At 45.9% G+C, this 25,574-nt stretch overlaps 6 protein-coding genes across 10 annotated transcripts; 4 read left to right on the top strand and 2 right to left on the bottom strand.

Moving 5' to 3' along the window:
- The first annotated feature begins 1,817 nt into the window (after positions 1-1,817).
- On the top strand, positions 1,818-7,945 carry LOC108163076. 3 transcript variants are annotated; one of them, XM_017298183.2, is made up of 5 exons: positions 1,818-1,993; positions 2,905-3,231; positions 4,799-5,826; positions 6,547-6,615; positions 6,677-7,945. In XM_017298183.2, exons 2-5 carry the CDS (start codon positions 3,229-3,231, stop codon positions 7,329-7,331), a joined length of 1,755 nt encoding a protein of 584 aa, XP_017153672.1. In that variant the 5' UTR covers positions 1,818-1,993; positions 2,905-3,228; the 3' UTR covers positions 7,332-7,945. The 3 variants fall into 3 exon arrangements, with proteins under 3 accessions (XP_017153672.1, XP_017153648.1, XP_033241998.1); XM_017298159.2 differs by having other exon boundaries at positions 1,818-2,570; XM_033386107.1 differs by lacking the exon at positions 1,818-1,993 and having other exon boundaries at positions 2,595-3,231.
- LOC108163069 (probable RNA-binding protein CG14230) lies at positions 7,811-10,071 on the bottom strand. Its single transcript, XM_017298146.2, has 4 exons — positions 9,806-10,071; positions 9,452-9,741; positions 8,269-9,385; positions 7,811-8,196 (listed from the first exon to the last, which is right to left on the bottom strand). The coding sequence occupies exons 1-4, from the start codon at positions 9,984-9,986 to the stop codon at positions 8,021-8,023; spliced, it is 1,764 nt and encodes a 587-aa protein (XP_017153635.1). The 5' UTR covers positions 9,987-10,071; the 3' UTR covers positions 7,811-8,020.
- Positions 10,072-10,467: 396 nt separating this feature from the next.
- On the top strand, positions 10,468-12,713 carry LOC108164628 (Golgi resident protein GCP60). Its single transcript, XM_017300473.2, has 4 exons — positions 10,468-10,700; positions 10,763-11,190; positions 11,456-11,956; positions 12,028-12,713. Exons 1-4 carry the CDS (start codon positions 10,577-10,579, stop codon positions 12,445-12,447), a joined length of 1,473 nt encoding a protein of 490 aa, XP_017155962.1. The 5' UTR covers positions 10,468-10,576; the 3' UTR covers positions 12,448-12,713.
- Positions 12,714-12,788: 75 nt separating this feature from the next.
- On the top strand, positions 12,789-14,972 carry LOC108164629 (probable tRNA N6-adenosine threonylcarbamoyltransferase, mitochondrial). The gene is made up of 2 exons (XM_017300474.2): positions 12,789-13,068; positions 13,133-14,972. Exons 1-2 carry the CDS (start codon positions 12,815-12,817, stop codon positions 14,220-14,222), a joined length of 1,344 nt encoding a protein of 447 aa, XP_017155963.1. The 5' UTR covers positions 12,789-12,814; the 3' UTR covers positions 14,223-14,972.
- Positions 14,584-18,107, bottom strand: LOC108164643 (cdc42 homolog). Of its 2 annotated transcripts, none has more exons than XM_017300493.2 (3): positions 17,990-18,107; positions 15,976-16,277; positions 14,584-15,886 (listed from the first exon to the last, which is right to left on the bottom strand). In XM_017300493.2, the coding sequence occupies exons 2-3, from the start codon at positions 16,261-16,263 to the stop codon at positions 15,599-15,601; spliced, it is 576 nt and encodes a 191-aa protein (XP_017155982.1). In that variant the 5' UTR covers positions 16,264-16,277; positions 17,990-18,107; the 3' UTR covers positions 14,584-15,598. The 2 variants fall into 2 exon arrangements, with proteins under 2 accessions (XP_017155982.1, XP_033241999.1); XM_033386108.1 differs by lacking the exon at positions 17,990-18,107 and adding an exon at positions 17,116-17,215.
- A 1,332-nt stretch (positions 18,108-19,439) lies between these two features.
- Positions 19,440-20,865, top strand: LOC108164944. 2 transcript variants are annotated; one of them, XM_017300932.2, is made up of 2 exons: positions 19,440-19,645; positions 19,828-20,865. In XM_017300932.2, the coding sequence occupies exons 1-2, from the start codon at positions 19,623-19,625 to the stop codon at positions 20,216-20,218; spliced, it is 414 nt and encodes a 137-aa protein (XP_017156421.1). In that variant the 5' UTR covers positions 19,440-19,622; the 3' UTR covers positions 20,219-20,865. The 2 variants fall into 2 exon arrangements, with proteins under 2 accessions (XP_017156421.1, XP_017156422.1); XM_017300933.2 differs by having other exon boundaries at positions 19,447-19,645; positions 19,846-20,865.
- The last annotated feature ends 4,709 nt before the right edge of the window (positions 20,866-25,574 follow it).

The raw sequence follows: 25,574 nt of genomic DNA, 5'->3' as shown, positions 1-25,574 counted from the left end.
ATAGAGGTGTCAAAGGTGCGAAACGAGACCCCAAGACAAAATAACGATTGGTTGGCAAAGCGAGGCCGCCTGTAATTTTATTTTATGTATAAACATTTGCCCGATCGACGATCGCTCACCATGCATACATCAGCATCTACTTATCTATATACTCGTAAATACGTACTCTACCTACTAATTCCTTACCTACTCGATTCCAGTTGGATAACGTTGGGAACTTTGCTCACGCCCAGTCACTTAAAAGGATCCATATATTGTTATATCATCGGTCTGAGTATTTGTTGATATTTTACTGCATCCTGTGTGTTCTTTGAGAAGATCTTCCGAATCGAAAGCTGGCTTTGAATTGTTCTAACTTTCGTCTGTGTTAATGTTAAAATCCTGTTTGACTGTTCCCCACTTTAGTCGTGATCGTACATATATGTACATATGTTTGTAGTTTAACCTAATCGACATTGTCTCTTAGAAATTTCGCTTGAATCATGATCGTTATATGGATATATGATCACAGTGATCTTTCATTTCTAAGCTGGTCATTAATCATAAGTATGTTTGTATATGTATTCCAAGAAAAATGAAGTTTTTGTATGAATCATGAACATTATATGTAAATATGTAAATTTAAAAAAATATGTATTATCCTGTCGGATCAATAATGTTCCTTTAAATCGTGATCTTTCATTGGATTCTATACTTTATTTTTGTTCTACTAGGTGTTCCACTTGAATTATTAACAGAATGTTTTTGTGCATATATCCAATAGGATAAGTGGATCTGTTGAATTATCTTCCACTTCAAAGCTGTATACATATATACAGTTTATAGTATTTTAGACGATCTAATTCCCTTTAAATGTTTTCCATTTAAATCCATTCTGTGATCATCCTTTTGTGAAGTAATTGAGGTTTGCTTCATGATGGCTAGAGGAATATACACGTATACATACGAGTATTGTATCCTGCTAAATCCATGTATGTAGGTACATATGTATGTATCTCGAGCTGTGGTTCATCATCGCTCGACGCTGCCCAAAGATCATCAACCCAATAGTCAGAATGGAAAACAGTTCGGATCCACTTGGGGTGCCTCTACTGCATACTTTGATCTATTTTTAGGCTACGATTTTTCCCATTTGGCCGATCATACATCCCTGGTCCCTGGTCTCTGGTCCCTAGCCCTAGCCCTAGCCCCACCCCCAGCGCGCGCACACACACACACTCCTACAAATGATCAGAGAGAGAGAATGAGAGATTGCTAAGGGAGATGCACCGCTGCTTTTGCTGTTCCTGAAGTAGGAATCGGAATCGGAGTAACTGTTTCCCCTGCTCTTATGGCTGAGAGATTGTTGGAATTGGAATCTCAGAGATTCTGGCAGCCCGCAGTCGTCTCTTCTCTGCCCGATTCTATAAGTAGCGGTTCATACATACATACATATGTATTTATGTATATTTATATACTCTCACGCACACGTATGAATGCGCAACACATGTGCAAGAGAGCACAAGCAGTGTAGAAGCAGTGCCGTACCGCCTCTTCTCCTCATCTCCCTCTCCCTCGCGCAATCTACTAAGTTAGAGCAGGCAGCGGCAGGCAGCACCGAAAGAAAGAGGAGAGTGCTTGTGGTCGGACCGAGCGTGCGGCGGCGTCTTCGCCCGCCTAACGACCGTAGCACCATGTGAATGTGTGTGCTGGTGTGTGCACATGTGTGTACACACGAGTGTACGTGTGTGTGTGTGTGTGTGTGTGTGTGTATTCGACCGCCGTTAGTATCGACTACGGGATCGCCACGAAAAAGTTCAGTTTCAGTTTCGTTGTTGTTTGGTTTGGTTAGTTTTTAGTTGGCTAGTTGGATCAAGACAACTCATACTCCTACATCGATCGGATCAATACCCCCCTTACGATAGTCCCCCCAGCCCCAGTCCCCCCTATCAGAACCAAGCGAATTGCAATTGCAATCCAACATGTTTGAGTGAAAGACGCTAAGAAATTACGCGTGAGTGAAAGAGTGCAAGAAAGTGCGCGTGAGTTTGTGGTGGGGATAAAAAGGAAGCTCGTGAGTGGAGTACCGGAATATGGAATACAGTGCCCGAATATAAAGATACACACAAAAGACAAACTGCACCCGTACAGCTCCAAGCGAAGGCAATCAAACGTGCGTGAGTGAACCGAAGCTAGTTTGTCGCGTGTGAGTGACACTGTCAATGGAGGATCGAACTTTAGCGAATGGAAAAAAGTACGTGTGAGGTCGTGAAGAACCTGGAATTGAAAGACCGTGAGCAGTCAGTGCAGGAGGATCGTGACCGTAAAAGCGCGTGTAAGGCAGGGACAAGCGGCAAAAGCCCAGTGTCTAACAGCAGATGCACAGTACATACATACATATGCATGTACATTGTACACTCAATGCGAACAGCTATACATGTACATTTGTATGTACAATGGTATAAACAGGGGCACATGTGCATATAATTTTTTTGTGATTTATTTTTGTAGCTGCTCTGTTTTCTTTTTTTTTTTTTGTCGACTGTGCTGCCCGTGTCCGTAGCCGATGAGCCGCCGTCTGAGGCTAAAAGGTTAACTTCTAAATATTAATAGTCGTGTCGGGGTTTGTTGTCAACAACGAAATAACGAAATCCGAGTAACACCAACACCAACCACAACAATAACAGCAACAAAGACAACAGAAAAACAACAACAAAGAAGTACACAAAAGTACAAAAATCGCCTTTATTCGCCCGTTTATTCCCTTTTCAGTTGTTGTTTCTTTTTAGTCTCTGTCTCTGTCTCTGATTCAGTTTTGGTGTTCTGTTTTTCTGTTTTCGGTTTTGTGTGTTTATTTTTTTTGCTGCAAGTGCGATTTCTGATGTTCTCTTCCGTTCCATTCCATTCTCGGTGTCATTTTTGTAGGCCGAAAAGTGCATAAAATAGCCGTTACTTGTGGTTACCGCAAAGAACCGTTTTACCAATTTTGAAATGCCAATGCCGCTAGACAAAAGCATCAAGGAGAAGAGGAACACTGCATCAACAGTGGCAGGAGCCGCCATTACAAGATAATTTGGGAACCATTTAAAAGCGTAAAGCCCGTACACACACACAAACACACAGATACAAAAGATAAAGAGAGCAAATAAGACGAGATCTCAGCGTAACGCCTACGGCAGCAAAAACGGGTGGGTGGCAGGAGGAAGGAGGAGCAACGAAAAAGCTGCTGACTACAACAAAAATTCTCAAATGGTAAGCAAAGATGAATGAAGTGAGCAGAAGAGAGAGCAAAACAGAGAGGAAAATACGGTGTGCGAGAGAGAGAGAGAGAGAGCGAGAGCGAGAGAGAGAGAGACATGAGCAAGAGAGAGGATTCTGAGAGAGCCATTTAAAGATCGGTTCGGCTCGGACAGGAATGCTAGAAAATCCAATGCCAAATACAGTTGCAGTTGCAGTTGCATTTACAGTTGCAGTTGCAGTTATAGTTTCAGGGTATAAAACGAAGATTGAGATCGCCGATCTATGCATGCACATTAATGTGATACATAATACGTTCCGTAATGATGGCCGAAAACTGCTTGGACTTTGACGTGGGTTAGTCATACTCGTATTTCTCAGAAATAACCATGAGATGACTGATCTTCAACCAATCAGATGTACGTACGTACAAACATACTATATGTATGTAGATCTATGTATACATACATATGCACACATATGTTTACTCTAAAAGATATTCCGAAAAACAGTGCATGACATTTCGATGAAAAATTGTCAGATAAGAAATTACCAATTTCCAAACAATTTGGATTTTTAGAGAATTTCGATTCGGTTTCAAAGCGATTGTTTGGTTTTTTTTCTGTTAAAACACAATAAAATAAAAAACGCGCGTTTTACTAGGAGCCACAATAAATGATTGTACACAGTTTAATTTAACATTTGTACATGGTAAAAATAAAAAATAATAAACTTTGTTCAGTAAGAAATAACAAACTTGATTAATTTTTAAATTTGAACTATTTATTTATATTATTTTATATCTCTCAGACAGTAGGATATACTTTGATTCTATTAAGGTTATCTGAGTTACAGTCAAGGGTATTTGAAATAAAATACTCTCTAGAAATAATAAGGGATTTCATTTCCTTCAAGGCTGTTTCCCTTCGATCGATTGTACTCATAAGGATCTGTGTAATTTTATAATCAGATCGATTATACGATAATTTTCGGTCGTATATTTTAGAGTTTTGGAAGTGCTTTCTATTTTGCATCCCAATAAAAATGTTTTCCACATTTGTTGAATGCAAAATAAGTACAGAAATACGGAAATACAATCTACTACATTCCAGAAATGTCTGATTTGGGGAAGTTCCAATTTCAGCGACATGTTGTGCCTTACTCATAATACAACACCATACATACCATTTTCGGCAGATATAAAAACCGAATTATTTCAAAATATTCAAAGATAAAGGCAAGAGGAATCCAATAGTTGGAGATATTGAAATCTGAAAATACCACACTTAAATCCGATCCGAAACAATATGTTTGATTTCAGTGATGGAAGGGACCCACAAGTTCCTATAACCAACCAGTAATATTTAAACCATTACTTTGATTAGTAAGGAGGCAGAATCTGTATACGGAAGAATAGCTCTCTTTTATACTATATAGAAATAAAATCTATAAGCCCGAACAATCCTTGGAAAATCGGAGATAAAATCAGTTAGAGAGAAATTTACGCCACATTTATTATTATTGTAAAAGTGCAAGCAATAACCAATCCTCACCATCGATCACCGATCACCGGTCTTTACAGGAGACGAAGAACCCACCCCCAGTGACGACTAGCAACTATCACCACCAGCGGGCGCCACGCACACCGGAAAGCTACTTCAATGTGCCAGAGTCGGTGGCACTGCTGAATATTGTGAAGTCGGAGCGGATACAGAGCGCGTTCCAGTCGAACCGGAAGAACCATGCCAGCGTGTGGGAGATGGTGGCCGAGGTGCTGAACCGGTTCAGTGCCCGCAAGCGGACGGCCAAGCAGTGCTGCAACCGGTACGAGAACCTCAAGAAGATCTACACGCAGCTGAAGAAGAATCCGGAGCGCCACGTGCGTCGCAACTGGCCGTACATGTTCCTGTTCAAGGAGATCGAGGAGCAGCGCGGCGAGTGCTGGGGCTCCAACGGCAAGCGCCTGGCCCTCATCTCCAAGAATCACAACGAGCTATCGTACTATCAGCGCCGACGGCAGGCAGCCGAGCTCGGCGTCCTGCTGAACAAGGACAATCTGACGCCCCACCAGCACAGCCTGCTGCAGAGCCTCAGCCAGAGCCATGCACACTCCACGGATTCGTCGCAGAGTGGGGCCAGCAAGCTGGAGCGCTTCCTGCCCAACCACTTTGTTGAGACGCAGCTGAGCGAGGTGCCCTGCTCCAACGGCAACGGGCTGACGGTGGGCATGCCTGCCGGCGTCTACGACGACAATCCCAATCCCCTTCAGCTGCATGTGGCTGGGGCTGTGGCGGCCGCCGCTGCTGCCGCTGCCGTGGCCGCCCAGAAGCGGAGCCATGAACTGCACCTGAGCAATGGCGGCTGTGTCCAGCTTCCGCCAGACGAGGACGAGGACGACGAGCGACAGAATGCTGCATTTAAGGATCATCATCATGGACACGTCCATGGTCTGGGGCATGGTCTTGGCCTCGGCCATGGTCTGGGTCATGGTCATAGTCATGGGCACATGGATGACACCGCCGAAGCGCCCGACTACGAGAAGGACTGCAATGGAGCCCTCAACTTGCACCATCAAACCAACACCAACAACGACAACAACATATCCATGAAGTGAGTAAATCGGCCATCGATTTTCAAGGCTACTCGGTCACTCGGACGACGAACACGTAGAAAAGGGCAATCGAACTGCAGTAAACATAAAAGAAATCCAAACACATAGAGCCTGCACCAATAAGAAGGGTTTTGTTCTTTCTTTTTTCTCCCCTAGACATAGACTTATTCTGATTCCAGAACAAATTACACAATGCAGCAGAATCAAAGTTTTTTTGTAAGATGGAAGGAAACGAACTTTTCTCTAATATGCTTGGGGCCTTAACATTTTATGAATGAATTACTCGTATGATTTTAATTTTCAAATTTGTTTTAGGGTAAACTTGCCTTTTTCAATAAAAACTTGAGTATAATATATCTGGCTTTAAAGAACTTTCCAATTCTAAAAAGATAATGAATGCAGCTTTCAAACGACCTTGAAATCTTTACAGATTAAGCTTACCGTCTGGGAAATATTATGCTTTGATCTATGATCTTCAAAAACTCATGAAAAGTGGAAATCAATTAGATTCTTGTCGCTTAGGGCATCGATTATAAAAATATATGGATAAGCTAGCGATAAAAATACTAAAATCTTAATTAACTTACAGTTTGGCGAGCCCCATGTCTATCAGAAAAAGTTGGTTTGTTGCACAGTGTTATTTAGACAAAAGTTGGTTCAGGGTTCATTCAGGCATTAGAAAACCAAACCATAACGAACTCCATTCCTGCCATTCACAGATCGGAGCCACTTTCGGAGGGGGAGTTCAATCCGGATGACATTCAGCTGATGCAGACCAACTACAATGGGTGAGTGAGTGGCGGGAAGGGGGAGAAGATTTCCTCAATTTCATACTCGTATCTCTTGCAGGACACAGAACTATTACTCGCCGGGCATGGACCAGAACATCCTGCATCCGGATGTGATCGTGGACACGGACAATCTCTCCGACTGCAGCTCCTCCACCTCGTTGAAGAAGAGCAAGCGCAAGCTGTCCACCTCCACCGATGGCGACAGCACCAACTACGAGCTGATCGAGTATTTGAAGCGGCGCGAGAAGCGCGACGAAGAACTCCTCAAGCGGATGGATGCACGCGAGGAGCGCTTCATGAATCTTCTGGAGCGGACGGTGATTGCCATTGAGACGCTGGCTGCGGGCAGGACGTCAGTCCCGGTGTTGGTGGCAGACACAGTCACACAGCTGGGTACCAACAGTCAGTCAATAGCTCCTTCTCCCTCAGCACAGACACCACCAGCAACAACAGCGGCAGCAGCAACAGCAGCAGCAACAATAGCAGCAGCAGCTTCACCGCTCCCGCCAGCATCGTCCACTCATCTGATAGCCAAACCCTCCGAGCAGTCCATCCCCGTATTGTCAGTCAAAACGTCACCCAGCCCCCGCAGTCGCAGTCCGACATTGGAGCGGGAGGAACCAAGCAGCGCTGTTGTTGTGGTCCCCGATGAACCGGAAGTCGATGCTCAGACCAAGGCACTGGCAGCGGGTGCTGCATCTACAGATGCGTAGGATATATATATATATATTTGTACATGTATGAACGCTCTCTAGATCTACTACTTAATCCCCCACAATATCTACCAAACACCACTCCTGAACCGGATGGAGGAGACCCGGATCGGAGAAATTAGTACCAAAGACGAGCTACGTCTCGAATTTTAATTGAGATTTGCAACGTTTACTTAGTGCCGCGGACGCAGCGCCATCCCCGTTCCATGACAGCCCACGTGCTTAAGGATTCCCCCGAACGGAGGAAGCCCCAATTGGAATATTGCGAATCGCAATGTTTGTGCCAGAAATACTATAATTTAAAAATGTTTACTTAGTCTAAGTTCAAACCAGAGGAGCAGCAAGAGCGGGTGGAACTCCGCAGTATCATTTAGAGTAGAGTTGTTCCGGCACTGCATCTTCTCTGCTCTTCTCCTGCTGCTGGGTCGGATCCGCCGATTTGCCATGATTTTTAGTAATCGAAAATTTCTATGATAATCTAGTTGCGAGCTGAAATGGGGCTCAAATGCATTTGTGCAGGAACTTATAAACATAATAATCTCTCTCACTCTCTATCTCTATTTTTTTTTTTTTTTGTATTCTAGGTAAATACACAGTTTTTCGAGAAAAAAACACATTTTATGCCTATAACTATTTAACTAGAATGGATACGCGTACAATGGATAAGATAGATGCGAGTATCTGTTAACCTATCTGGTAGGGATTTTCGGATTTTTGTTTCTGTGCTGCTTGATGTCCTTGCTAGGTAGGTTCTTGCGGGTCTTGGCTATCTTATTGCCGATCAGAAGCTTGAGGCGGCTCTTCACCTTGTCATAGTCGGCATGATCCACCTCTGCCTTGGTGGTCCTGAAGAACTTGGCCCCTTCTGCAACACAAAGAGAAATAGTTGGAAAAGAGAAACACGGCACACATCTATGTAAGAACAGAACAGCCTTACCTTTCAGCCTGGGATCGTTCTTTGGAATGAAGAAAGACTCCATTTGGATTTTGGGTTTCTTTTGCTTGGATTTCTTCTTGGATGGCTCCTCCTCGTTCGCAGGCTCACTGGAGACAAGATCTGGATTCGGGTCAGCGGCCGGCGGTGCCTCATCCTCACTTTCAGAGGAATCGTAGCTGAAGGGATTGTGGGTGGCCAGGTCTAGTTTGTTGGCATTGGGCTTGGTCACCAGTATCTTCTCGCTGCCCAGCTTCTCCAGCTCGTCCTGCCGCTTTGCCACCTCCTCGTCATGGGCACTGCCAAACATGTCCAGCAGACTGAAGCCTTCGCCCCGCATATTGAGGGATTGCGTGAGGCTGTCGGTGACCACGTAGAAGGCTTCCTTTGAGACGGGCGCCTGGGCAGCGCCCTTATCTTTGGTCTTTGAATCCTTTGTCTTTGGCGTGGAGTCCTCCTTCTCCTGGACCACCTTTTGCCGCACCAGTTTTTGGTGACCTTCGTTGGCCGGATCGAAGCGTAGCATTTTCTTGTTCTTGGCCGCCTTGCGCTCGTTCTCGTTGCTAGTGCTAGTCAGCTTTCGTCCCACCACCTGCTCCAGGATGCCCATTTGCCAGTTGCGTTCGCTCTCTTGTGGCTTGTCCTCTGGATGATCTACACCATCCTCCTCCTCTTGATCGAATTCTTCCTCGTCGACAAAGGTGGCTGTGATGCGGAAACGGGGATCCAAGCTTTGTTTGCTCTGCATTTCAACCAAACGTTCTCCCTTCTTTCCCTCGTACTGGGGGATATTAACCTCCTCATCGTCTTCCTCGCCATCATCATCGTCGAAGAGATCTAGCTTCGGCTGCTTCTTCGGCTTCTGCTCTGGCTCGTGCTCATCCTCCTCGGCATCGCTGAATTTAATTCGCTTCGCCCTACTGCCGTCCACAGTGATCGCAGACAGAGCCTGCTGTATGGCGGACTTCTTCTGCTGATGCTCCTGCCGCATTTTGTTAAGCGACTCCTTACGCTTCTGCTCAGCCTGGCTGACGTCGGTATCCGGCTGCTGCTTGGTCGGTTTCTTGTATTGCTCGATGATGTGCAGCGGCTTCACATCGTCTTCCTTCTGAATCACAATCTGAAAGAAATACGGTTTTAAAATTGAGATACTTGATACAGGATACTTCTCAGGCTGACAACTTACCTTTCCATTGTGCATAGAGTGTGCGGCACGCTTTTTGGTGATGAGCAGCTCCGGTGCAATCTCGTCATCGCCGATCTCCTCGTCTTCGCCAAACACCCGACGCTTATTTTGAGTGTTCTCCTTAAGCAGACGGGAGGTACTTTCGTTAAAGCTTTCGCTGTACTGCTGGCCCTGCTCCCCCTGTTGGTTCTCTTCGCGCTCACGCTTTAGTCGATCCAGGAAGGACTCCTTGGCCACAGATATCCTCAGCTTGGTTCCGTGCAGCTTCTGCCAGTTGAGCTCGTTCAGACCTACGGGCAAGTCGAGGGATTATAAAACGGCTACCATTCTGAATGGAATGTATATCCGACTCACAGTAGTGCGCATCGTCCGTCTGGAGTGTAACAAACCCGATTATTTTGTCTGGGCCATCCTCCTGCTCTTTCCGCTTCAGGTCCACCTGCTCCACATAGCCATAGTCTTGGAACAGGCTCCGCAGATCCGATTCCGTTGCTCTGGTTGGCAGATCTGCCAAGAAGAAGCGTGTACTGCTCATCGTTAAGTTAAATTTTGTTATTCAAATGGACACAAAGCGCACGGCACGTGTAGTTTGTAGTACCGCGGACTCGATAAATATACCGTAGGTATACCAAGTGCTCAATTTTGACCTCAAAAAATACCAAAAAGTATTAAAAATACCGTAAGGGGTCACCCTGGTGTACCTTGTAGTACCACTGCCCAGTAACGACAACGCGCCGATTGGCGTGAGCAACTAGCTTCCTAAAAACATTGGTAAAAAACAAGATATATTGTTTAATTTTAAATAATTTTAAAGGCTTAAAGAAATTATGAAAAACATTATGAGGAACGATTTAAAGTAAAAAACACTAACAAAAATCTCCATCTAAATGTATTTCGAAAACAAACAGATGAAAACCATAACCATGAGCTAAAAGATACTATTTTATAGCTTTAAAAAAATCAGCACCGATAGCTGCAGCCAGTGCTGCAAACACACAGATTTATTTTTGCAGGACGGTCACACTGAAAGAAAACGTCACATACGTATTTTTTTTTGTTTTGATTGTGCGAATTTTATAGAGGCAAACAGACTTTGGAAACATCGGGAAAACACTGGCGGCCATTATGGAGACCGCGACAAGCAGTAGCGACACACAAGCAGCGACAGCGACAGCCCCAGTCCCAGCTGCAGAGAAATGGGGCTTTCCTCTGCAAGAACTCTACCGACTAGCATTCACATTTTACAAACGTATGTAAACTGCAGCCGATCTATTGTGTGTGGCTTCTCTTCTAACACGTAAATGCTTACAGAGAACTCGGGCAAAGCCATTCACCTGTCCTACGAGGACAATCTGAAGCTAATCGCCTTCAAGCAGCAGGCCTCCCTCGGACCCTTTAAAACGAACCATGCTCCGGCTTTGGGCGTGCTCGATGTAATTGGCCGCGACCGCCAGCAGCACTGGCAGCTTCTTGGCGACATAAGCCGGGAGCAGGCCATGGAGGGGTTCATTGATCTTTTGGACACGATGTGCAGGGCATTTCGACCCTACATCGAGGCGGTGCGTCAGGACCGCGATGAGACATTGCGAAAAGACCTGCGCCGCATGGAACTGGAGAAAGAGGTGGCACAAAAAAAAGAGCGCGAGCAGCAGGAGCTGCTGGAGGAGGGCTACAAAGAGGAACTGCAACGTCGTCAGCTGCAAGACGCTCTCAACAAGCAGACCTACCAGCAGTTCAAGGTAGATAATCGATTTTCCACACCTTCCCATGCCACCATCTGCCCCCACCTACACCGAGCCCTTGCACCTGTTGTTGGGTTCAATAATTCACGATGCCTGTCTGGGCTCGGTCGGCTCTGGCCTTGACGCTGCCTGTGGCCCCAAAGGGGTCTTGACCCAATTCCCAAATAATTGTCTCGGTCGGCTCCAAGGGAATTACCAATTCCCGTATTTCATTCCTTCTCTCTCTCTCTCACTCACTCTATCTCTCCCTGTCTCTTCTAAGCTGTATGCCGAGAAACAATTCCCGGGCAATCCTGAACAGCAGGCTGTACTCATACACCAGTTGCAGCGCGAGCACTACCATCAGTATATGCAGCAGCTGCATTTGCAAAATCAGAATCAGATCCAGACCCAGACACAGAACCAGAACCAGAACCAGACCCAGGAAAAGGCCCACCAGGAGAGGGAGGAAGTCGCTCCGGCCAACAACAATAATAGCAGTACCGATTTAGTAAATGCCATGGAGGGCTTAAAACTGGGTGATTTCGAGCAGCAGCAGCAGCAGCCAGAGGAGCAGCACGATCAGGAGCACGTCGAACAAGCACAGACACAGGTAGGGGAGTACGGACAGGAGCAGCACCATGGGAACGATGAGTACGATGATTATGTGATGATTCGACCGGCCAAAATCTGGACGCGACCCGACATCGAGCAGTTCAAGACTGAAGTGTCCGCAGGCGATGGCGATGGCGTCATTACCATCGGCCACGGCGACACAGTTACGGTGGGTCTCAGTTACAGCACAGCACAGCACTGAAGAAGCCTTTGAGATTTAACATTGTGGGTTTTTTGCAGGTTCGAGTGCCCACCAATATGAACGGCAAGTGCATTTTTTGGGAATTCGCCACGGACAACTACGACATTGGATTCGGGATTTACTTCGAATGGGCCAAGCCCGTGACCAGCGAGGTGACGGTGCACGTGAGTGACAGCGATGAGGAGGAGGATTGTGTGGACGAAGATTATTTGTCCACCACCGAGGACCTGGAGTCGGGCACATTGTCGCAGGACCACAATGGCCTGAGCAATCCGAGTGCTGCCTCAAAGGCGCCAATCTCAATTATTGTGCCCATCTATCGGCGTGAATGCTACAACGAGGTCTACGTCGGTTCGCACTCCTATCCGGGCGAGGGCGTCTACTTGCTGAAGTTCGACAACAGCTACAGCATTTGGCGCTCCAAAACCCTGTACTATCGCGTCTACTACGAGCGCTAAGAGGCCAAATTTAGAACACCATACCCCATTTACTTAAGCGAAATCTATTATCTACATATATTTAATATCTAAATATTCACGGTACAAGCCTTTGCAAGTTCTGTGCAAGTCCAAAACATTACGATGCTGTGTGGGTGTTGGTGTATGTATGTTTATCTGATCTGTGTGGATATATATGCGTTAATCCATCTCCATCCATCCAAAAACAAAAATACAGATCAATTCCCAGTCGCGGCCCTGAGATGGATGCATTCAAATCAATATAATTTATTATTTAGTTTTTAATAAAAAGAAGGAAAAGACAAATCCGATAGATGTAACTGTAACTAGTCGGTGGCTGCCAGACTGGCACTAGCAGTGCTGCCAGATGTGCGGCATAACTATCAGCAAGTCCGATAGGATTATCTATCGGCGTTTCGCTTTCGTTATGGCTTATCATCTATCCAGCGCCCCGGTCAGATTTCGATTCGCCGCTGGGCTAGGACTGCTAGTCCCCAGGCGCCGTTTAAGCTATGTCCTGGGCATCGAAACTTCCTGCGATGACACGGGCATTGCCATTGTCGACACCGACGGGCGGGTGCACTCAAATGTCTTATACTCCCAACAGGAGTTCCACACGCGGTAAGTGCATAAGCGTGCATAATCCATATGAATATAAACATCACCTCTATTGGCATATTTGCAGCTATGGCGGCATAATTCCTCCACGGGCTCAAGATCTGCATCGAGCGCGGATTGAGGATGCTTATAATCGTTGTCTTGTCGAGGCGGACCTCAGACCGGAGCAGCTGACGGCTATTGCTGTGACAAACCGACCTGGCCTGCCGTTGAGCCTGTTGGTCGGCCTGCGCTTCGCCCGCCACCTGGCGCGAAAGCTGCAGAAGCCACTGCTCCCGGTACATCACATGGAGGCGCATGCCTTGCAGGCGCGCATGGAGAACATATCGGCCATCAGCTTTCCCTTTCTCTGCCTGCTCATCAGCGGTGGCCACTGCCAGCTCGCCCTAGTCCGCGGCCCCGGTAGGCTGACCCTGCTCGGCCAGACACTCGACGATGCCCCCGGAGAAGCTTTCGACAAGATTGCCCGCCGCCTGCGCTTATATGTGCTGCCACAGTATCGAGCATGGAATGGTGGGCAGGCCATCGAGCATGCCGCTCAATCGGCTGTCTGTCCAGACGCCTACGACTTCCCCCTGCCGCTTGCCCAGCAGCGAAACTGCAACTTCAGCTTCGCGGGTATAAAGAACAACTCGTTCCGAGCCATCCGGGCAAGGGAGAGGCTCGAGCAGACCCCACCGGACGGCATCATCAGTAACTACAGTGACTTCTGTGCGGGCCTGCTGCAGGCCGTCAGTCGCCACCTCATGCACCGCACCCAGAGAGCACTAGAGTACTGCCTGCGAACGGAGAACGGGCTATTTGGCGACGCCTCGCCCACTCTGGTGGTGTCCGGCGGGGTGGCCAACAACGATGTGATCTACCGGAACATCGAGCACCTGGCCGGGCAGTACAACTGCCGGAGCTATCGCCCCTTCAAGCGCTACTGCTCAGACAATGGTGTGATGATCGCCTGGCATGGCATCGAACAACTGCTGGCGAATAGTGCAAAGCATTTAAGATTCGACTACCACAACATTGACATACAGGGCTCCGCCGGATTCAAAGACTCCTCCGTTGAGGATGTGACCCGATCGGCCATCAAATGCAAGTGGATAAAGCCGCTCGACCACCTCAGAGGCAGAGCCACGGCAGAGGCCGGCCACTGCGATGCATAGACAAATTGTTAGCTTTTGTAATTTTCGTTTTTTTGGTTTTTTATTTATAAGATTATTATCTGAAATCAATAATGTTAAATCTCTAAGATCTAGGAAAAAAAACTGTGTCAAAATTGATAATGTATACATATAAAAATATTAAAAAATGCATTAGTTCGTATTTGCTTTCTGTTTTTCTGTTTTCTGTTTACGGTTTTGCGTTTTCCGTTTTCTGTTTTCTGTTTTGTGGCTGCTCTTCTGCTGGAACAACAATACAAATATTCTCTCTTGCTGGTTTTTCTTTTATTGTTATACTTTATGGATTATACATATTATTAAATATATCTATATATATATATATTTATATAGATTGTAGACTTCAGTTGCGTCTCTTTCCGTTCGGCTCTCCGTCTGTCTATCTGTCCGTCCGTCTGTCTGTCTGTCTGTCTGTCTGTCTATCTCTGTGTCGCTGTGTGTGTGTTCGTTTCCTTCACATCTTTCATATATTTATGTTTATATTTTTGTTTTGTTTTGTTGTTTATCATATTTCAATACTCATATACTTAGTTGTACACAATACGCATCGCATTCTTCGTCGTCTCATCTTGTTGGAGTTGAGTTTACCAGACTTTACTTTGTATTATATATTTTTAGTTGAATTTGTTAGCTTTTTAAGACTCTGACTCGATTTGACAGTTGCTTGCCTCCTTTAGTTTAGCTGTTTCTTTTTTATTCTGGATTGATTTCACTTTATTTGTATTTTCCATTCAGTTATTTTGTTTTTCACTTACGAATTTGTTTTGTTGTATATATAAAGTTATATATAAATAATTTGTTTCGCTATATTGTTATTGTGTTTCATCATCTTTTCATTCTTCACTTAATTAGATAAATTGCGCCAAAAAACTATAGTGGGTGCGGAAATGGGGTAGGCGCCCGACCCGACCTCTGGCTCTGCTTCGGGGTCGGGCGAATTGTTTTGATTATATTTGATTCCACTTGCCATTGGATTTCGGGACTGGGCCAAGGCTAGGGCGGAAGCCTTTTGTCCGTAGGTAGAAAGATACTATTCGGACTGTGTTCAAAATAAACAGAAGCTGGTTTGCTAAAACTTAACTAAAAACCAATAAAATGACAGGATATGCGGGTGGACATGGCTGCGAAGAACCACCATCTGAAACTTCTAGACACTCGGGTCTGGGATGGGGACGGGGACGCGGAACTGAAACTAGTGTAGTGCTGTATAAGTCAATTAAAACCTTAAAACTGTTCTTGGGGGCGAAGGGGGTCTTCTATAAACTCTTTAAAGGAAGAAGCAGGGCCATTGTGGTGTGGAAATAACGAAAAACACACATCATATATAGGACGAGAGAGAGAGAGAAAGAAAAAAAAAAGAATTATAAGAATTTGCACTTCCTTTTCTTGGTTGGTTCTGGTGGCTCCAGGGCGGCCAGTATGGCCTCATCGAAGACATTTTTCAGACCCTTTTGTGTCAGAGCCGAGCACTCCACATATTTGACGGCCTTCAGCTCTTTGGCCAGCTTCTCGCCCTGCTCCATGGTGATGGGCTTTTGCTTGTTCTTGGCCAGCTTCTCCAGTGTGCTGGTCTCGTCGCGCAAATCGATCTGTGTGCCCACCAGCAGGAATGGCGTCTTCTGGCAATGGTGCGTGATCTCAGGAACCCACTATAGACAAAAGAGGGGACCAGTTAATGTCAACGTTAATCCTCATGTGGATTCCAGTGTATTCCATTGTCGTTGTGCTCAAGACTCACCTTCTCTTTAACATTCTCAAATGAACTGGGACTGACCACCGAGAAGCAGACGAGAAAGACATCTGTCTGCGGATAGGACAATGGGCGGAGCCTATCGTAATCCTCCTGACCGGCCGTATCGAACAGGCCCAGTGTGTAGGGCTCGCCGCCAATCATCACCGTCACCGCATAATTGTCAAAGACAGTTGGCACATATTCCGATGGAAATTTGTTGGTTGTGTAGGAGATGAGCAGGCAGGTCTTACCCACGGCTCCGTCGCCAACGACCACGCACTTGATGGTTTGCATTTTGTGGAAAACTCCTGCAAGAAAATGATAGCAAACGATTCAAACTACTCTTCAAATCAGTAGCAAATCAGTTGGGAGAGGGAGAGAGAAGGCCGGGACAATCGAGTGTTTTCATATCGAGTGAACCTGTGACACTGTGCTCACCCGCACCCGCACCAGCACCAGCACCAGCACCCCTTCTTCCAGCTCAATTATTGAACACAAAGACACCACACTACAACGCCACTCGCGCCAGCTACTTATGTATGGGCTTCGTCTTAATTACTTTCACACACACAAGGCAGGGACGGAACGGGAGCCCATCGGGAACTTGAAACATCCGGGGGGATGGGGGTATTACTTTGCTAGACTGTATTGCAGACAACGACATAAAGCTGCCCAATTTTTTCAAGCTCTAAAAGAAAGGAAAACCACCGACCATTAGGTATCGATTGCTTTTCGCTAGATACACGTACATTTATCTAAGTAAGCCTATTGCGAACGAAAATAAAAGATATGGAAATATCTCAAGATTAAGCCCAAAAGAATAAACCCCAGTCCGGGATTGGTGGCGTAGCTCCAGCTCTGTCACGGTTCGGTATACAGGTGTTTATGCACAGACTCATGACTAAATCCGTTCGGTTAAGTCGAACACGAATCAATGTTCTTTAGGGTGCGGAAATGTTCCGTTCTAGATTTTTTTCTCCGTTAATAACATCGAAGGTTAAAGACGTTCCTTTAAAGCACTATGTATATTTCCACTGATGGATAGGAGTAGGTGGTCCGGTCCCCTTCTGTTCCGCAAACAGCGCTGGGGCAGTGGTGTGTGCGAGAGCGTGGGTGCGGTCCTTGCTTGCAGCAACAGCAACTTACGCGACTCCGAATAGAGGCGAGGGTGGGCTCTGGCATTGGCTAGTGGCTAGGCCAACGGTTGGGATCAGTAGTAGCTGTTTACTGCGTCAACGACGACTCTTGCTGCCTTATCGGGGCGCGAAGGAATTGTATCTGAGAGAGCAGCAGACCACCGCACAATCGGCCCGCCAGCGATGACTCAAACAGAACGAGCAGAAAGCAGAAAAGCGAAATACAATGTAGATAAGCCCAGACAGCAGCAAAATTCTAATGTGAAACCCACACATACACTCCCATACAGAGCAGAGTCGCATAACTTCGGTGAGTTGGTGTGTGTGTGTGTGTGTTTCTGTGTGTGTGCGGTGTTGCGTGTATGAATGCGTTTAAATGCAGTTTTTTACTACATATGTATCTTGACGCCGACTGCCACTGCGACAGCGGCTGTAACTGCAGTTACAAGAGCGGGCAATATGCTAATTTATTTGGACGCAGACCATCTGCACATGTGTGGTACCCGTCATGTAAACTTGTTTTTTGCCAAAAACACAAAAATACACACACACATGTACTGGCTGCCATATACAATTAATAGAAAGCCCAGCACACTATTTACAAATTGAACGCATTGATTGGAATCCACAAAAAAAAAAAGAGGAATAGAATGAAATTCGGAACCAATCATTTGTCACTGAGACACACCATCTCACTCACACACAAGCACACACACAAGCAAGCACGCCCCATAGAAGCAGCCAAGAAGCAGTCATCGATAACGTTTCGTGTTCGTTCACTTTTCACTTCAGAATTTTCTCCTTTCTTTTTGTTGGTAATTTGTAAGTTTTGAAGCTTGGTTACCGGGTATACTTAATAGCTTTGCCACACCGATTTTACTTACAATTTATTGTAATTCTGGTTGATAGTACGTCCGTTCTATTTCTTTTTCTTTTTTGGAGTGGGTTGGGTATGGAAAACTACTATTTTTCTTTTGTGTGTTCGTGTTCTCTCCAGCGGACTTTTCGATAAAAATATACGGTCTGACCCTCAGAAATATACCAAAATATACCGTCCCATTTTCAAAATATACCGTTAATATACTGACGAATTATTCAAGTTCCATCGTACATATCCTCGTTTTTTATATTCCGTCGAATATGACTAACTAGATGGAACCCTCAGCCATGCCATAATTTTTTCCGATTTATAAATCAATGTCCTACTTGATTGGCTTATTCTTAATACTTGCTTGGATTGGATCCTGTCTAAAAAAAAGGGCTAGCGAAAAAGATCAAACAAATTAAATGTAATAAAACGTAAGAGAAAAATTGTTCCTATTACTCAATTTAGATATTCCGTTAAATAATGCTGACTAACTAAAACTCTTAGCTCTGCCCAATTAATTTAAGGACATTGATGAATACATTTTCTACAAGATAAGCTACTTTTAAGTACTCCTTTTATTGTATTGTGTCTAAAACAAGGTTTCATCAAAATGGTCAACAAAATAACAGTGGCAACTTAAGTGAGTATGGAATGTCACGTCATTTCTTACCTATAGCATGTCAACCGGAGTATGGACACTTGTATACCCTACTTCATTAATTTAATATGAAGATACTGTTTTCCCAGCTGTTTTAAAATGTTATTAATAAAACCCTTTTCGCAGATTAATATGTTTTAAACATATTCGTGCATATGAGTAGTGTCCTGTATTTATATATCACTTCCAAGACCTATTCCTGGTCTCTAGAATACAATAAACGGTAAATTATCATTGAAATAGCTTTAAAACAGAGACTGACTGGTTTCTGCATATATTGGAGCTTGAAATGACAAACATTATCTGAATTCTATAAGATCCTTTTCCCTGGGGTATGCAGAATTTTGTTCAATCCGCGCCATGTTGAAGGACAATGCTGCCGCCCATACAATTTCAATGTTGCCATTAACATAAGACGTAAAAAAATATAAGTGAGTATACTATGTAGGGACATTGCTGAGCTGAAGGGACATTATGGCGAGGAAAAATCCCTCCACGAAAAAAAAGTATCCCATTACAAAAAAAAGATCAGGTTCCAACAAACTTGAGCGCCAAAGATAAATTTTTTGAAAGTGAATGAGCGACAAGGATTTAAATGCAATCCATTGGAATAAATGATGCACGGAAGTACGATCTGAGAGAGCGAAAATTAAAAAAAAACAGCGTATGGAAGTTTCTTTACCCTTTGTTTTAAAAAATTCAATTTAATTGATTAATGAAATTGATAAAATATACCGGCACAACATAACTGGTATATTGAAATTAACATAGTATGTTTATTCAATAGAATCAACAGAACATTATTAACATAAAACTCGTCAGATACTGAAGGCTTATTCAGTAACTTCTAATGCTAATATTTATTTCACCAACCGTGAGTTTTTGTTCATCCAACACTGGCTCTTAAGACACGCGGTCACACTGTCGAAACAGAAGAAAAGAACAGAAAAGAACTGGCCCAGCCAGTTTAATTTGCTGGCAACAGAACGGAATGGCTGGATTTCTAAAGACAAGGTGAGCCAAGAGCTGGTGCAGGTGCAAGTGCATCTTAAGGATGCTTAAAGGCATCGAGTATCGATGAGCCTGCAGAGTAAACTAGACGGTTGTGATGGGTGGGGAGTTAATGAGTGCGCAGTTTGGTTTCGTATGAGCCTGGTAGCACAAAAATAAATACATCCAAATTCTGATTTGAACAGCTGTTCTTTCTGCCCTAGAAAACGCAGTCGTGAGGATGATCTACCATGCGAGTCCATGCCCCTCTCCAAGCGGATTAACAATCTTCATTTGAACTATGACGATGGCAACAGCAGCAGCAGCAGCAGCTGCAGTATACCGACTCAGCTAAATGACTACAACAATTACAATACAGTGCCTGTGATTGCTGGTGGGTCTGCAGCCGCAGCCGCGGGCGCACCAGCAGCAGCAGCGGTGGCCGGGGCTACCAATGCGGTTGATATCCTAAATGGAGACGGAACAACATATGGATATAGACCTGAGCTAGGTCCCGGCCAAAATCCCTATTACTATGATAAGAACAAAATGCTATATGACTTGCATGTCGAGCGTGTCAAGCGGAACACTCACTAGACTTGGTACTTATGTATAGGCAGAAAGATTAGGATGGACTTCTGGCATGCTGTCTGAAACTTTAAGCAAACCGATACACTAACTATTACTTCAAATACACACTTTAAGCAGGGAAATTACACTTGCCACAAGCATGAGCATACACCCACCTACATTCACACACACACACACCAATCAGTCTAGTACAGGACAAAAGAATCAGTTGTCATGTCAGCCTTAGTGCCAATCGAAGCTCAGATTGCATTGCCAAGTCCGAAATTTTATCGTTTTGTAATTGTAGTGTTATGGTAGCTGTTAAAAATTTTGGTATTCTGTTTGTGGAGTAAGCTACGGACCCAAATTGCTCATGTAATTCTACATATGTGAGGTAAAATGGCAAAGAAGTTACAATCAGTAACACACTATATCCATCTTAAATTTTCATTCTGGCACATTTAGTCTAAGCATTTATTGTATGATAGTTCATTAAGTTGTAACCAAGTACATATACCATCAAATCTTAATTTGAAGAAGTTTTTTGAATTTTGGCGCTTTGACAGTGTCATGCACAAGTCCTCCGACGTCTATCATTTCGAAGCACTGACATTATATAGATATTCTTGTACCGGAGCGGAGGGACAATGTTTCATTAAAAATTTATCCGACAATGAATTGCGTTATATTTCTGAAAATGTAAGACAAAGAACAAATTTTAAATTAATGAAAATATATCTAATTTAAACTACAGTGATGCCAAATCAGTCTTTTTCCTTTCAGATTTAGACATAGCGGGAAAATATTGAAAACAGTGGGCATCGGAATTCCTCTCAAAATGAAATCAATTAATTAATGAATAGGTAGTACTGTATAGTAAAGTATAAATCTGCTTATTTGGTTTTCTCGAAACAACGAGATTGTGTATGCGAATATAGATTTTCGCAATTCGAAGGGATTTCAAAATTTTTTGTTTGAATTCTAGCTGTTTTTGTGTGTTATGTTTAGGTTAGGTTAGGTTAACCCGGACGGCCCTCAGCGGGGCCACTCATAGGCCAATATGGCCCTTAGTTATCCGGATGGGGGGGTGTATGAACCGTCGCGGGAGTGTTAATGTGGTTTTAAAAGTCCCCGAGAATCGAGGTGTTTTTAGCATAGGCCAGCAGTTCCTGTGGCGTCCTTTTGGAGGCATCTTCCAGTGATGCCAACACTGGGGCGCCCAGGTATCTCCTCCTTGCCCTTGAGAGAGTCGGACAGTTGCAGATAAGATGTTCCAGGGTTTCGATAGCCCCAGGTTCCTCACATTTCCTACAACTGTCTCTGTTGGTGATGCCTAGCTTTGCTGCATGTGCAGCAGCCAGACAGTGACCTGTTAGTATTCCCACTATCAATCTACAGTCCTTTCGTGGTAGGTGCAGTAGGTAGTGGCTAAGTTTCTCGTTGCGCTCCTTGCACATTATCTTCGAGGTTCTGCAGGTGGTGGTACTCCTCCACCTGCTATCAGTCTGTGCTCTAGCCTGCTTCTCTAGATCGCCTTGCAGCGTTCTGAGGGAGACAGGCACGTTCTCGGTTCTCCTATTCTCCAGCCCGACGCCTTCCTTAGCTAGTACGTCCGCCGCTTCGTTTCCTTCGATGCCCTGGTGGCTGGGAACCCAATAGATCCGCACTGTCTTTGTCGTGCTTAGGATGTCTAATGCCTCCCTGCTCGCCAAGACACTTCTGGAACTGACCGCGGACGACTGCATGGATCTTATCGCCGCTTGGCTGTCGACGAATAGGTTGACCGCATCGTGTGCTCGTTCTGTTAGGAGAGCGACCTCCGCTGCCTTCCCGATGGCAAAAACTTCTGCCTGGAGTATGCTGCATTGGTCCGGTAGCTTATACGACAGCCTTATCTCAGGGTCTGTACAGTATAGGCCCGCTCCTACTCCTCCTTCCATCTTGGAGCCGTCTGTGTATATATTGAGGTGCTCAGTTTGGTCCCTTCCAATTTTCCAGTCTTCAGGTCCCAAAGATGTGGTTGTTTTGACGTCAAGGCAAGTTTGGGGGGTCATGTAATCAGTTGATCTGGTCATGTCCCTGCCAATTGAACTGTGCCCGTACCCTTGTATGGATAGGTTTCCTGATGCTATAAGGCGTTGTGCTGCCTTTCCCGCAATCAGGCGAGCGTGAATGTCCAGGGGGTCGATTCCGAGTATAGTTTCGAGTGCTTTTGTTGGGGTTGACCTCAGCGCCCCTGTAATACAGATGTACAGAGCCTGTCGCTGAGTCTTTTCCATAAGCTTATGGTATGTCTTCTTTTCAATAGCCTGCCACCACACTAAGGCTCCATACAGCAGAGTTGGTCGCACCACCGAGATGTAGATCCAGTGCATTAGAGCAGGTGACAGGCCCCATGTGCTGCTGAGCATCTTCTTGGATGCATAAAGCGCAATGGTAGCCTTCTTCACCCTTTCCACTACATTGGGCCTCCATGCCAGCTTGCTGTCCAGTACTGTGCCTAGGTATTTCACCTGTGATTTTGGAGTCAGCCTAGTTTGGACAATTTTCGGGGGGGTCCATATCGGTACCTTGTACATCTTGGTAAAGAGGATGAGGTCCGTCTTGTCCGCGTTGATACTGAGTCCTACCTCTTCCGCCCACTCACGTATCTCCCTGAGTGTACGTTCCATTATGGAGCTGAGGGTCGATGGACATACACCCGTAATAAGTATGCTTATGTCATCTGCATAGGCTGTTATTTTTGGGGCCTTCCTTTCAAATCTCTTAATGAGGTCGTCGACCACCAAATTCCACAGTAGTGGCGATAGGACTCCACCTTGAGGTGTGCCTCTGTGTGCCCCCTTTACCATGGAAGCGGTGCCCCACTCCGATTGCACCCGTCTACAACTTAGGAGGTTTTTGATCCAGACGTTGATTGCAGGGTGTATGTTATTCGCTTCTAGGCGACTTGTTATTGCGGTTGTTGCCACGTTGTTGAATGCTCCTGAGATGTCCACAAATGCTCCCAAAGCATACTTTTTGTTGTGAAGGGCGCTCTCGATGGTGGCTACTAGCGAGTGTAGTGCCGTCTCCACTGGTTTCCCCTTGGTGTAGGCGTGTTGGTTTATTGACATCAGTCCCCCTACCTCATTCCTGATGTGTAAATCCAACAGCTTTTCTAGTGTTTTTAGTAGAAAGGAGGTAAGGCTTATCGGTCTGTAATCCTTGGGACTCACGTGGCTGCACTTTCCTGCCTTAGGGAGGAAGACAACCCTCGAGGTTCTCCATTGGATGGGGATATAGCCTGTACTTAGGCATGCTGAGTATATTGCGAAGAGCCATGGGGTAATAACCTCTTTGGTCAACTGCATCATGGCTGGGAATATCCCGTCCAGTCCTGGTGCTTTTATGGCCGCGAAGGAGTCTATGGCCCAGTGGATTCTCTTAGTGGTTAACAGACCTATTGGGGGGTGCTGTTCCTCAGTTGCTAGGTCCTGATGCTCCTTGGCGTCAGTGACCTCGGTGCATCCAGGGAAGTGCGCCTCCATTAGTGCTGTTAGGGCTTCTTTACTGCCCTCTGTCCACTGTCCGTTGTCTAGTTTTAGTTGGCTCTGTACTGTGGGCTGCTTTGAGAGCAGCTTCCGGAGCCTAGCGGTTTCGGGCACTTTCTCAATGTTGGAGCAGAAGTTTCTCCACGAGTTCCTTTGTGCCTTACGTATTTCCTTCTTGTAGCTACTAAGTAGGATTTTATATTCCTCATTGACAATCTCTTCGTTCGCTTGTTTGGCGATCTTGAAGAATTCCTTGAGGTTGTTCCTTTGGAGAGAGAGATCTCGGTTCCACCAGAGTGGCTTGGACCTCCTCTTCGTTCTCGAGGGCTTGCACGATGCATGGTAGGCGTTCAGTAACTCGTTGGATAGGGTCTTTAGGGACTTCTCTATATCCTCCGCGGATTTCACTGAGCCCGGATTCGCGAGCTTCAAAGTAACAGTCTTTTTAAACTTTACCCAGTTTGTGTTTCGGGGGTTTCTATAGACTGTTATCTTCGAAGAGTGTTTGAATTCGCACTTGAACTGAATGTACTTATGGTCTGAGAAGGATGGTCTTTCGAGGACTCTCCAGTCAGATACCAAGGTACTCTTTCCCGTGACAAGAGTTAGGTCTAGCACGTTTGACGAGGTGGGACCCACGAAGGTGTGTTCCTCCCCCACGTTTGCTACATCTAAGTTAGTGGATAAGATAAAGTCTAGGAGTGACTCACCTCTATCGTTTGTGTCAGGGCTTCCCCACACATTGTGATGGGCGTTGGCGTCTGCACCGATGAGGAGTTGGAGATTTTTGGAGCCGGCTTCTGTCACCAGACTCCTAAGTTCTTCCGGCGGGGCGGGCCTGTCGTGTGCCATGTAGCAGGAAGCTGCCATTAGGCGCTTTTCCTCGCTCTCCAGCATCACCACCGTCAGGTTATCCGTGCTGTAATGAGACATAAGATGAGCATGGATTCCCTTCCGTACGAGTACGGCGGTTCTGTTCCTGCTTACCGATGTTGAGTAGAGAAGGCTGTAATTTGAGGACTTTAGTCCGGCCACAGAGTTGCCTGACGCAATCCACGGCTCCTGGACTAAAGCTATGTCGGCGGGCCCTTGCTCCATGGCAATGAGGAGCTCCGCCGACGCTACCTTGCTTTTATGGAGATTGAGTTGCAGCACCCTTAGTGTCATGGGTGGCTAACTCAACCTCGCACGACGGGTTGACTATGATTGTCAGGTCACCGTCACCGTCTTCCTCCTCCTCCGAGTCGTCCAGCGCAAGACCCTGGGCGGCCTCCACTATGGTCTCCAGACCTAGGTCCTTCTCGACCTCGCCTGCCTGGAGGGTGTGCGCATCTTTATCCTCGGGGTGGCGCTTTTTCAGCCGTAGGTATACGCTACCTACGCCCCACGCCATCTTCCCGAACTTGGGATACAGGATGTCCTCCACCACCTTGCTGATCTGGAGGATCACGTGCTGGCCCCCCTCGTTGGGTAGTGGGCTACCGGCATGCAGAACCTTCCAATCAGCCGTTGGCACGTCCGGATTTTGCCTCTGCAGCAGCTTCAGTGCTCGCTCCCCCTGGACAGCAATGGGGAAGAGCACCTTCGTCTTTGGTATGGACGGGATCAGCTCCCTGTATACCACCTCCAGCTTGGCCCCCTCCCACAGAGCTTCCAGTAGGTGCACCTTCTGCACCAGCCACTGCCGCGTTGGGTCGTCATTGCACTTGAGGATTTTGACCCCGTTCAGCCATCCCGCTCCATCGAACGTGGGCATGGGAGCGCTAGGGTCCTCCTCCATTCGCGAGAACAGTGCCTCGACGAGCTGCGCGTGGACTAACTTCCACTGCGCCGCCGTCATCTTCCCGTTC

This window comes from Drosophila miranda, chromosome XL (genome assembly GCF_003369915.1).
Source record: "Drosophila miranda strain MSH22 chromosome XL, D.miranda_PacBio2.1, whole genome shotgun sequence".
Taxonomy (NCBI): Eukaryota; Metazoa; Arthropoda; class Insecta; order Diptera; family Drosophilidae; genus Drosophila; species Drosophila miranda.
This window is presented reverse-complemented; position numbering and strand designations above follow the sequence as displayed.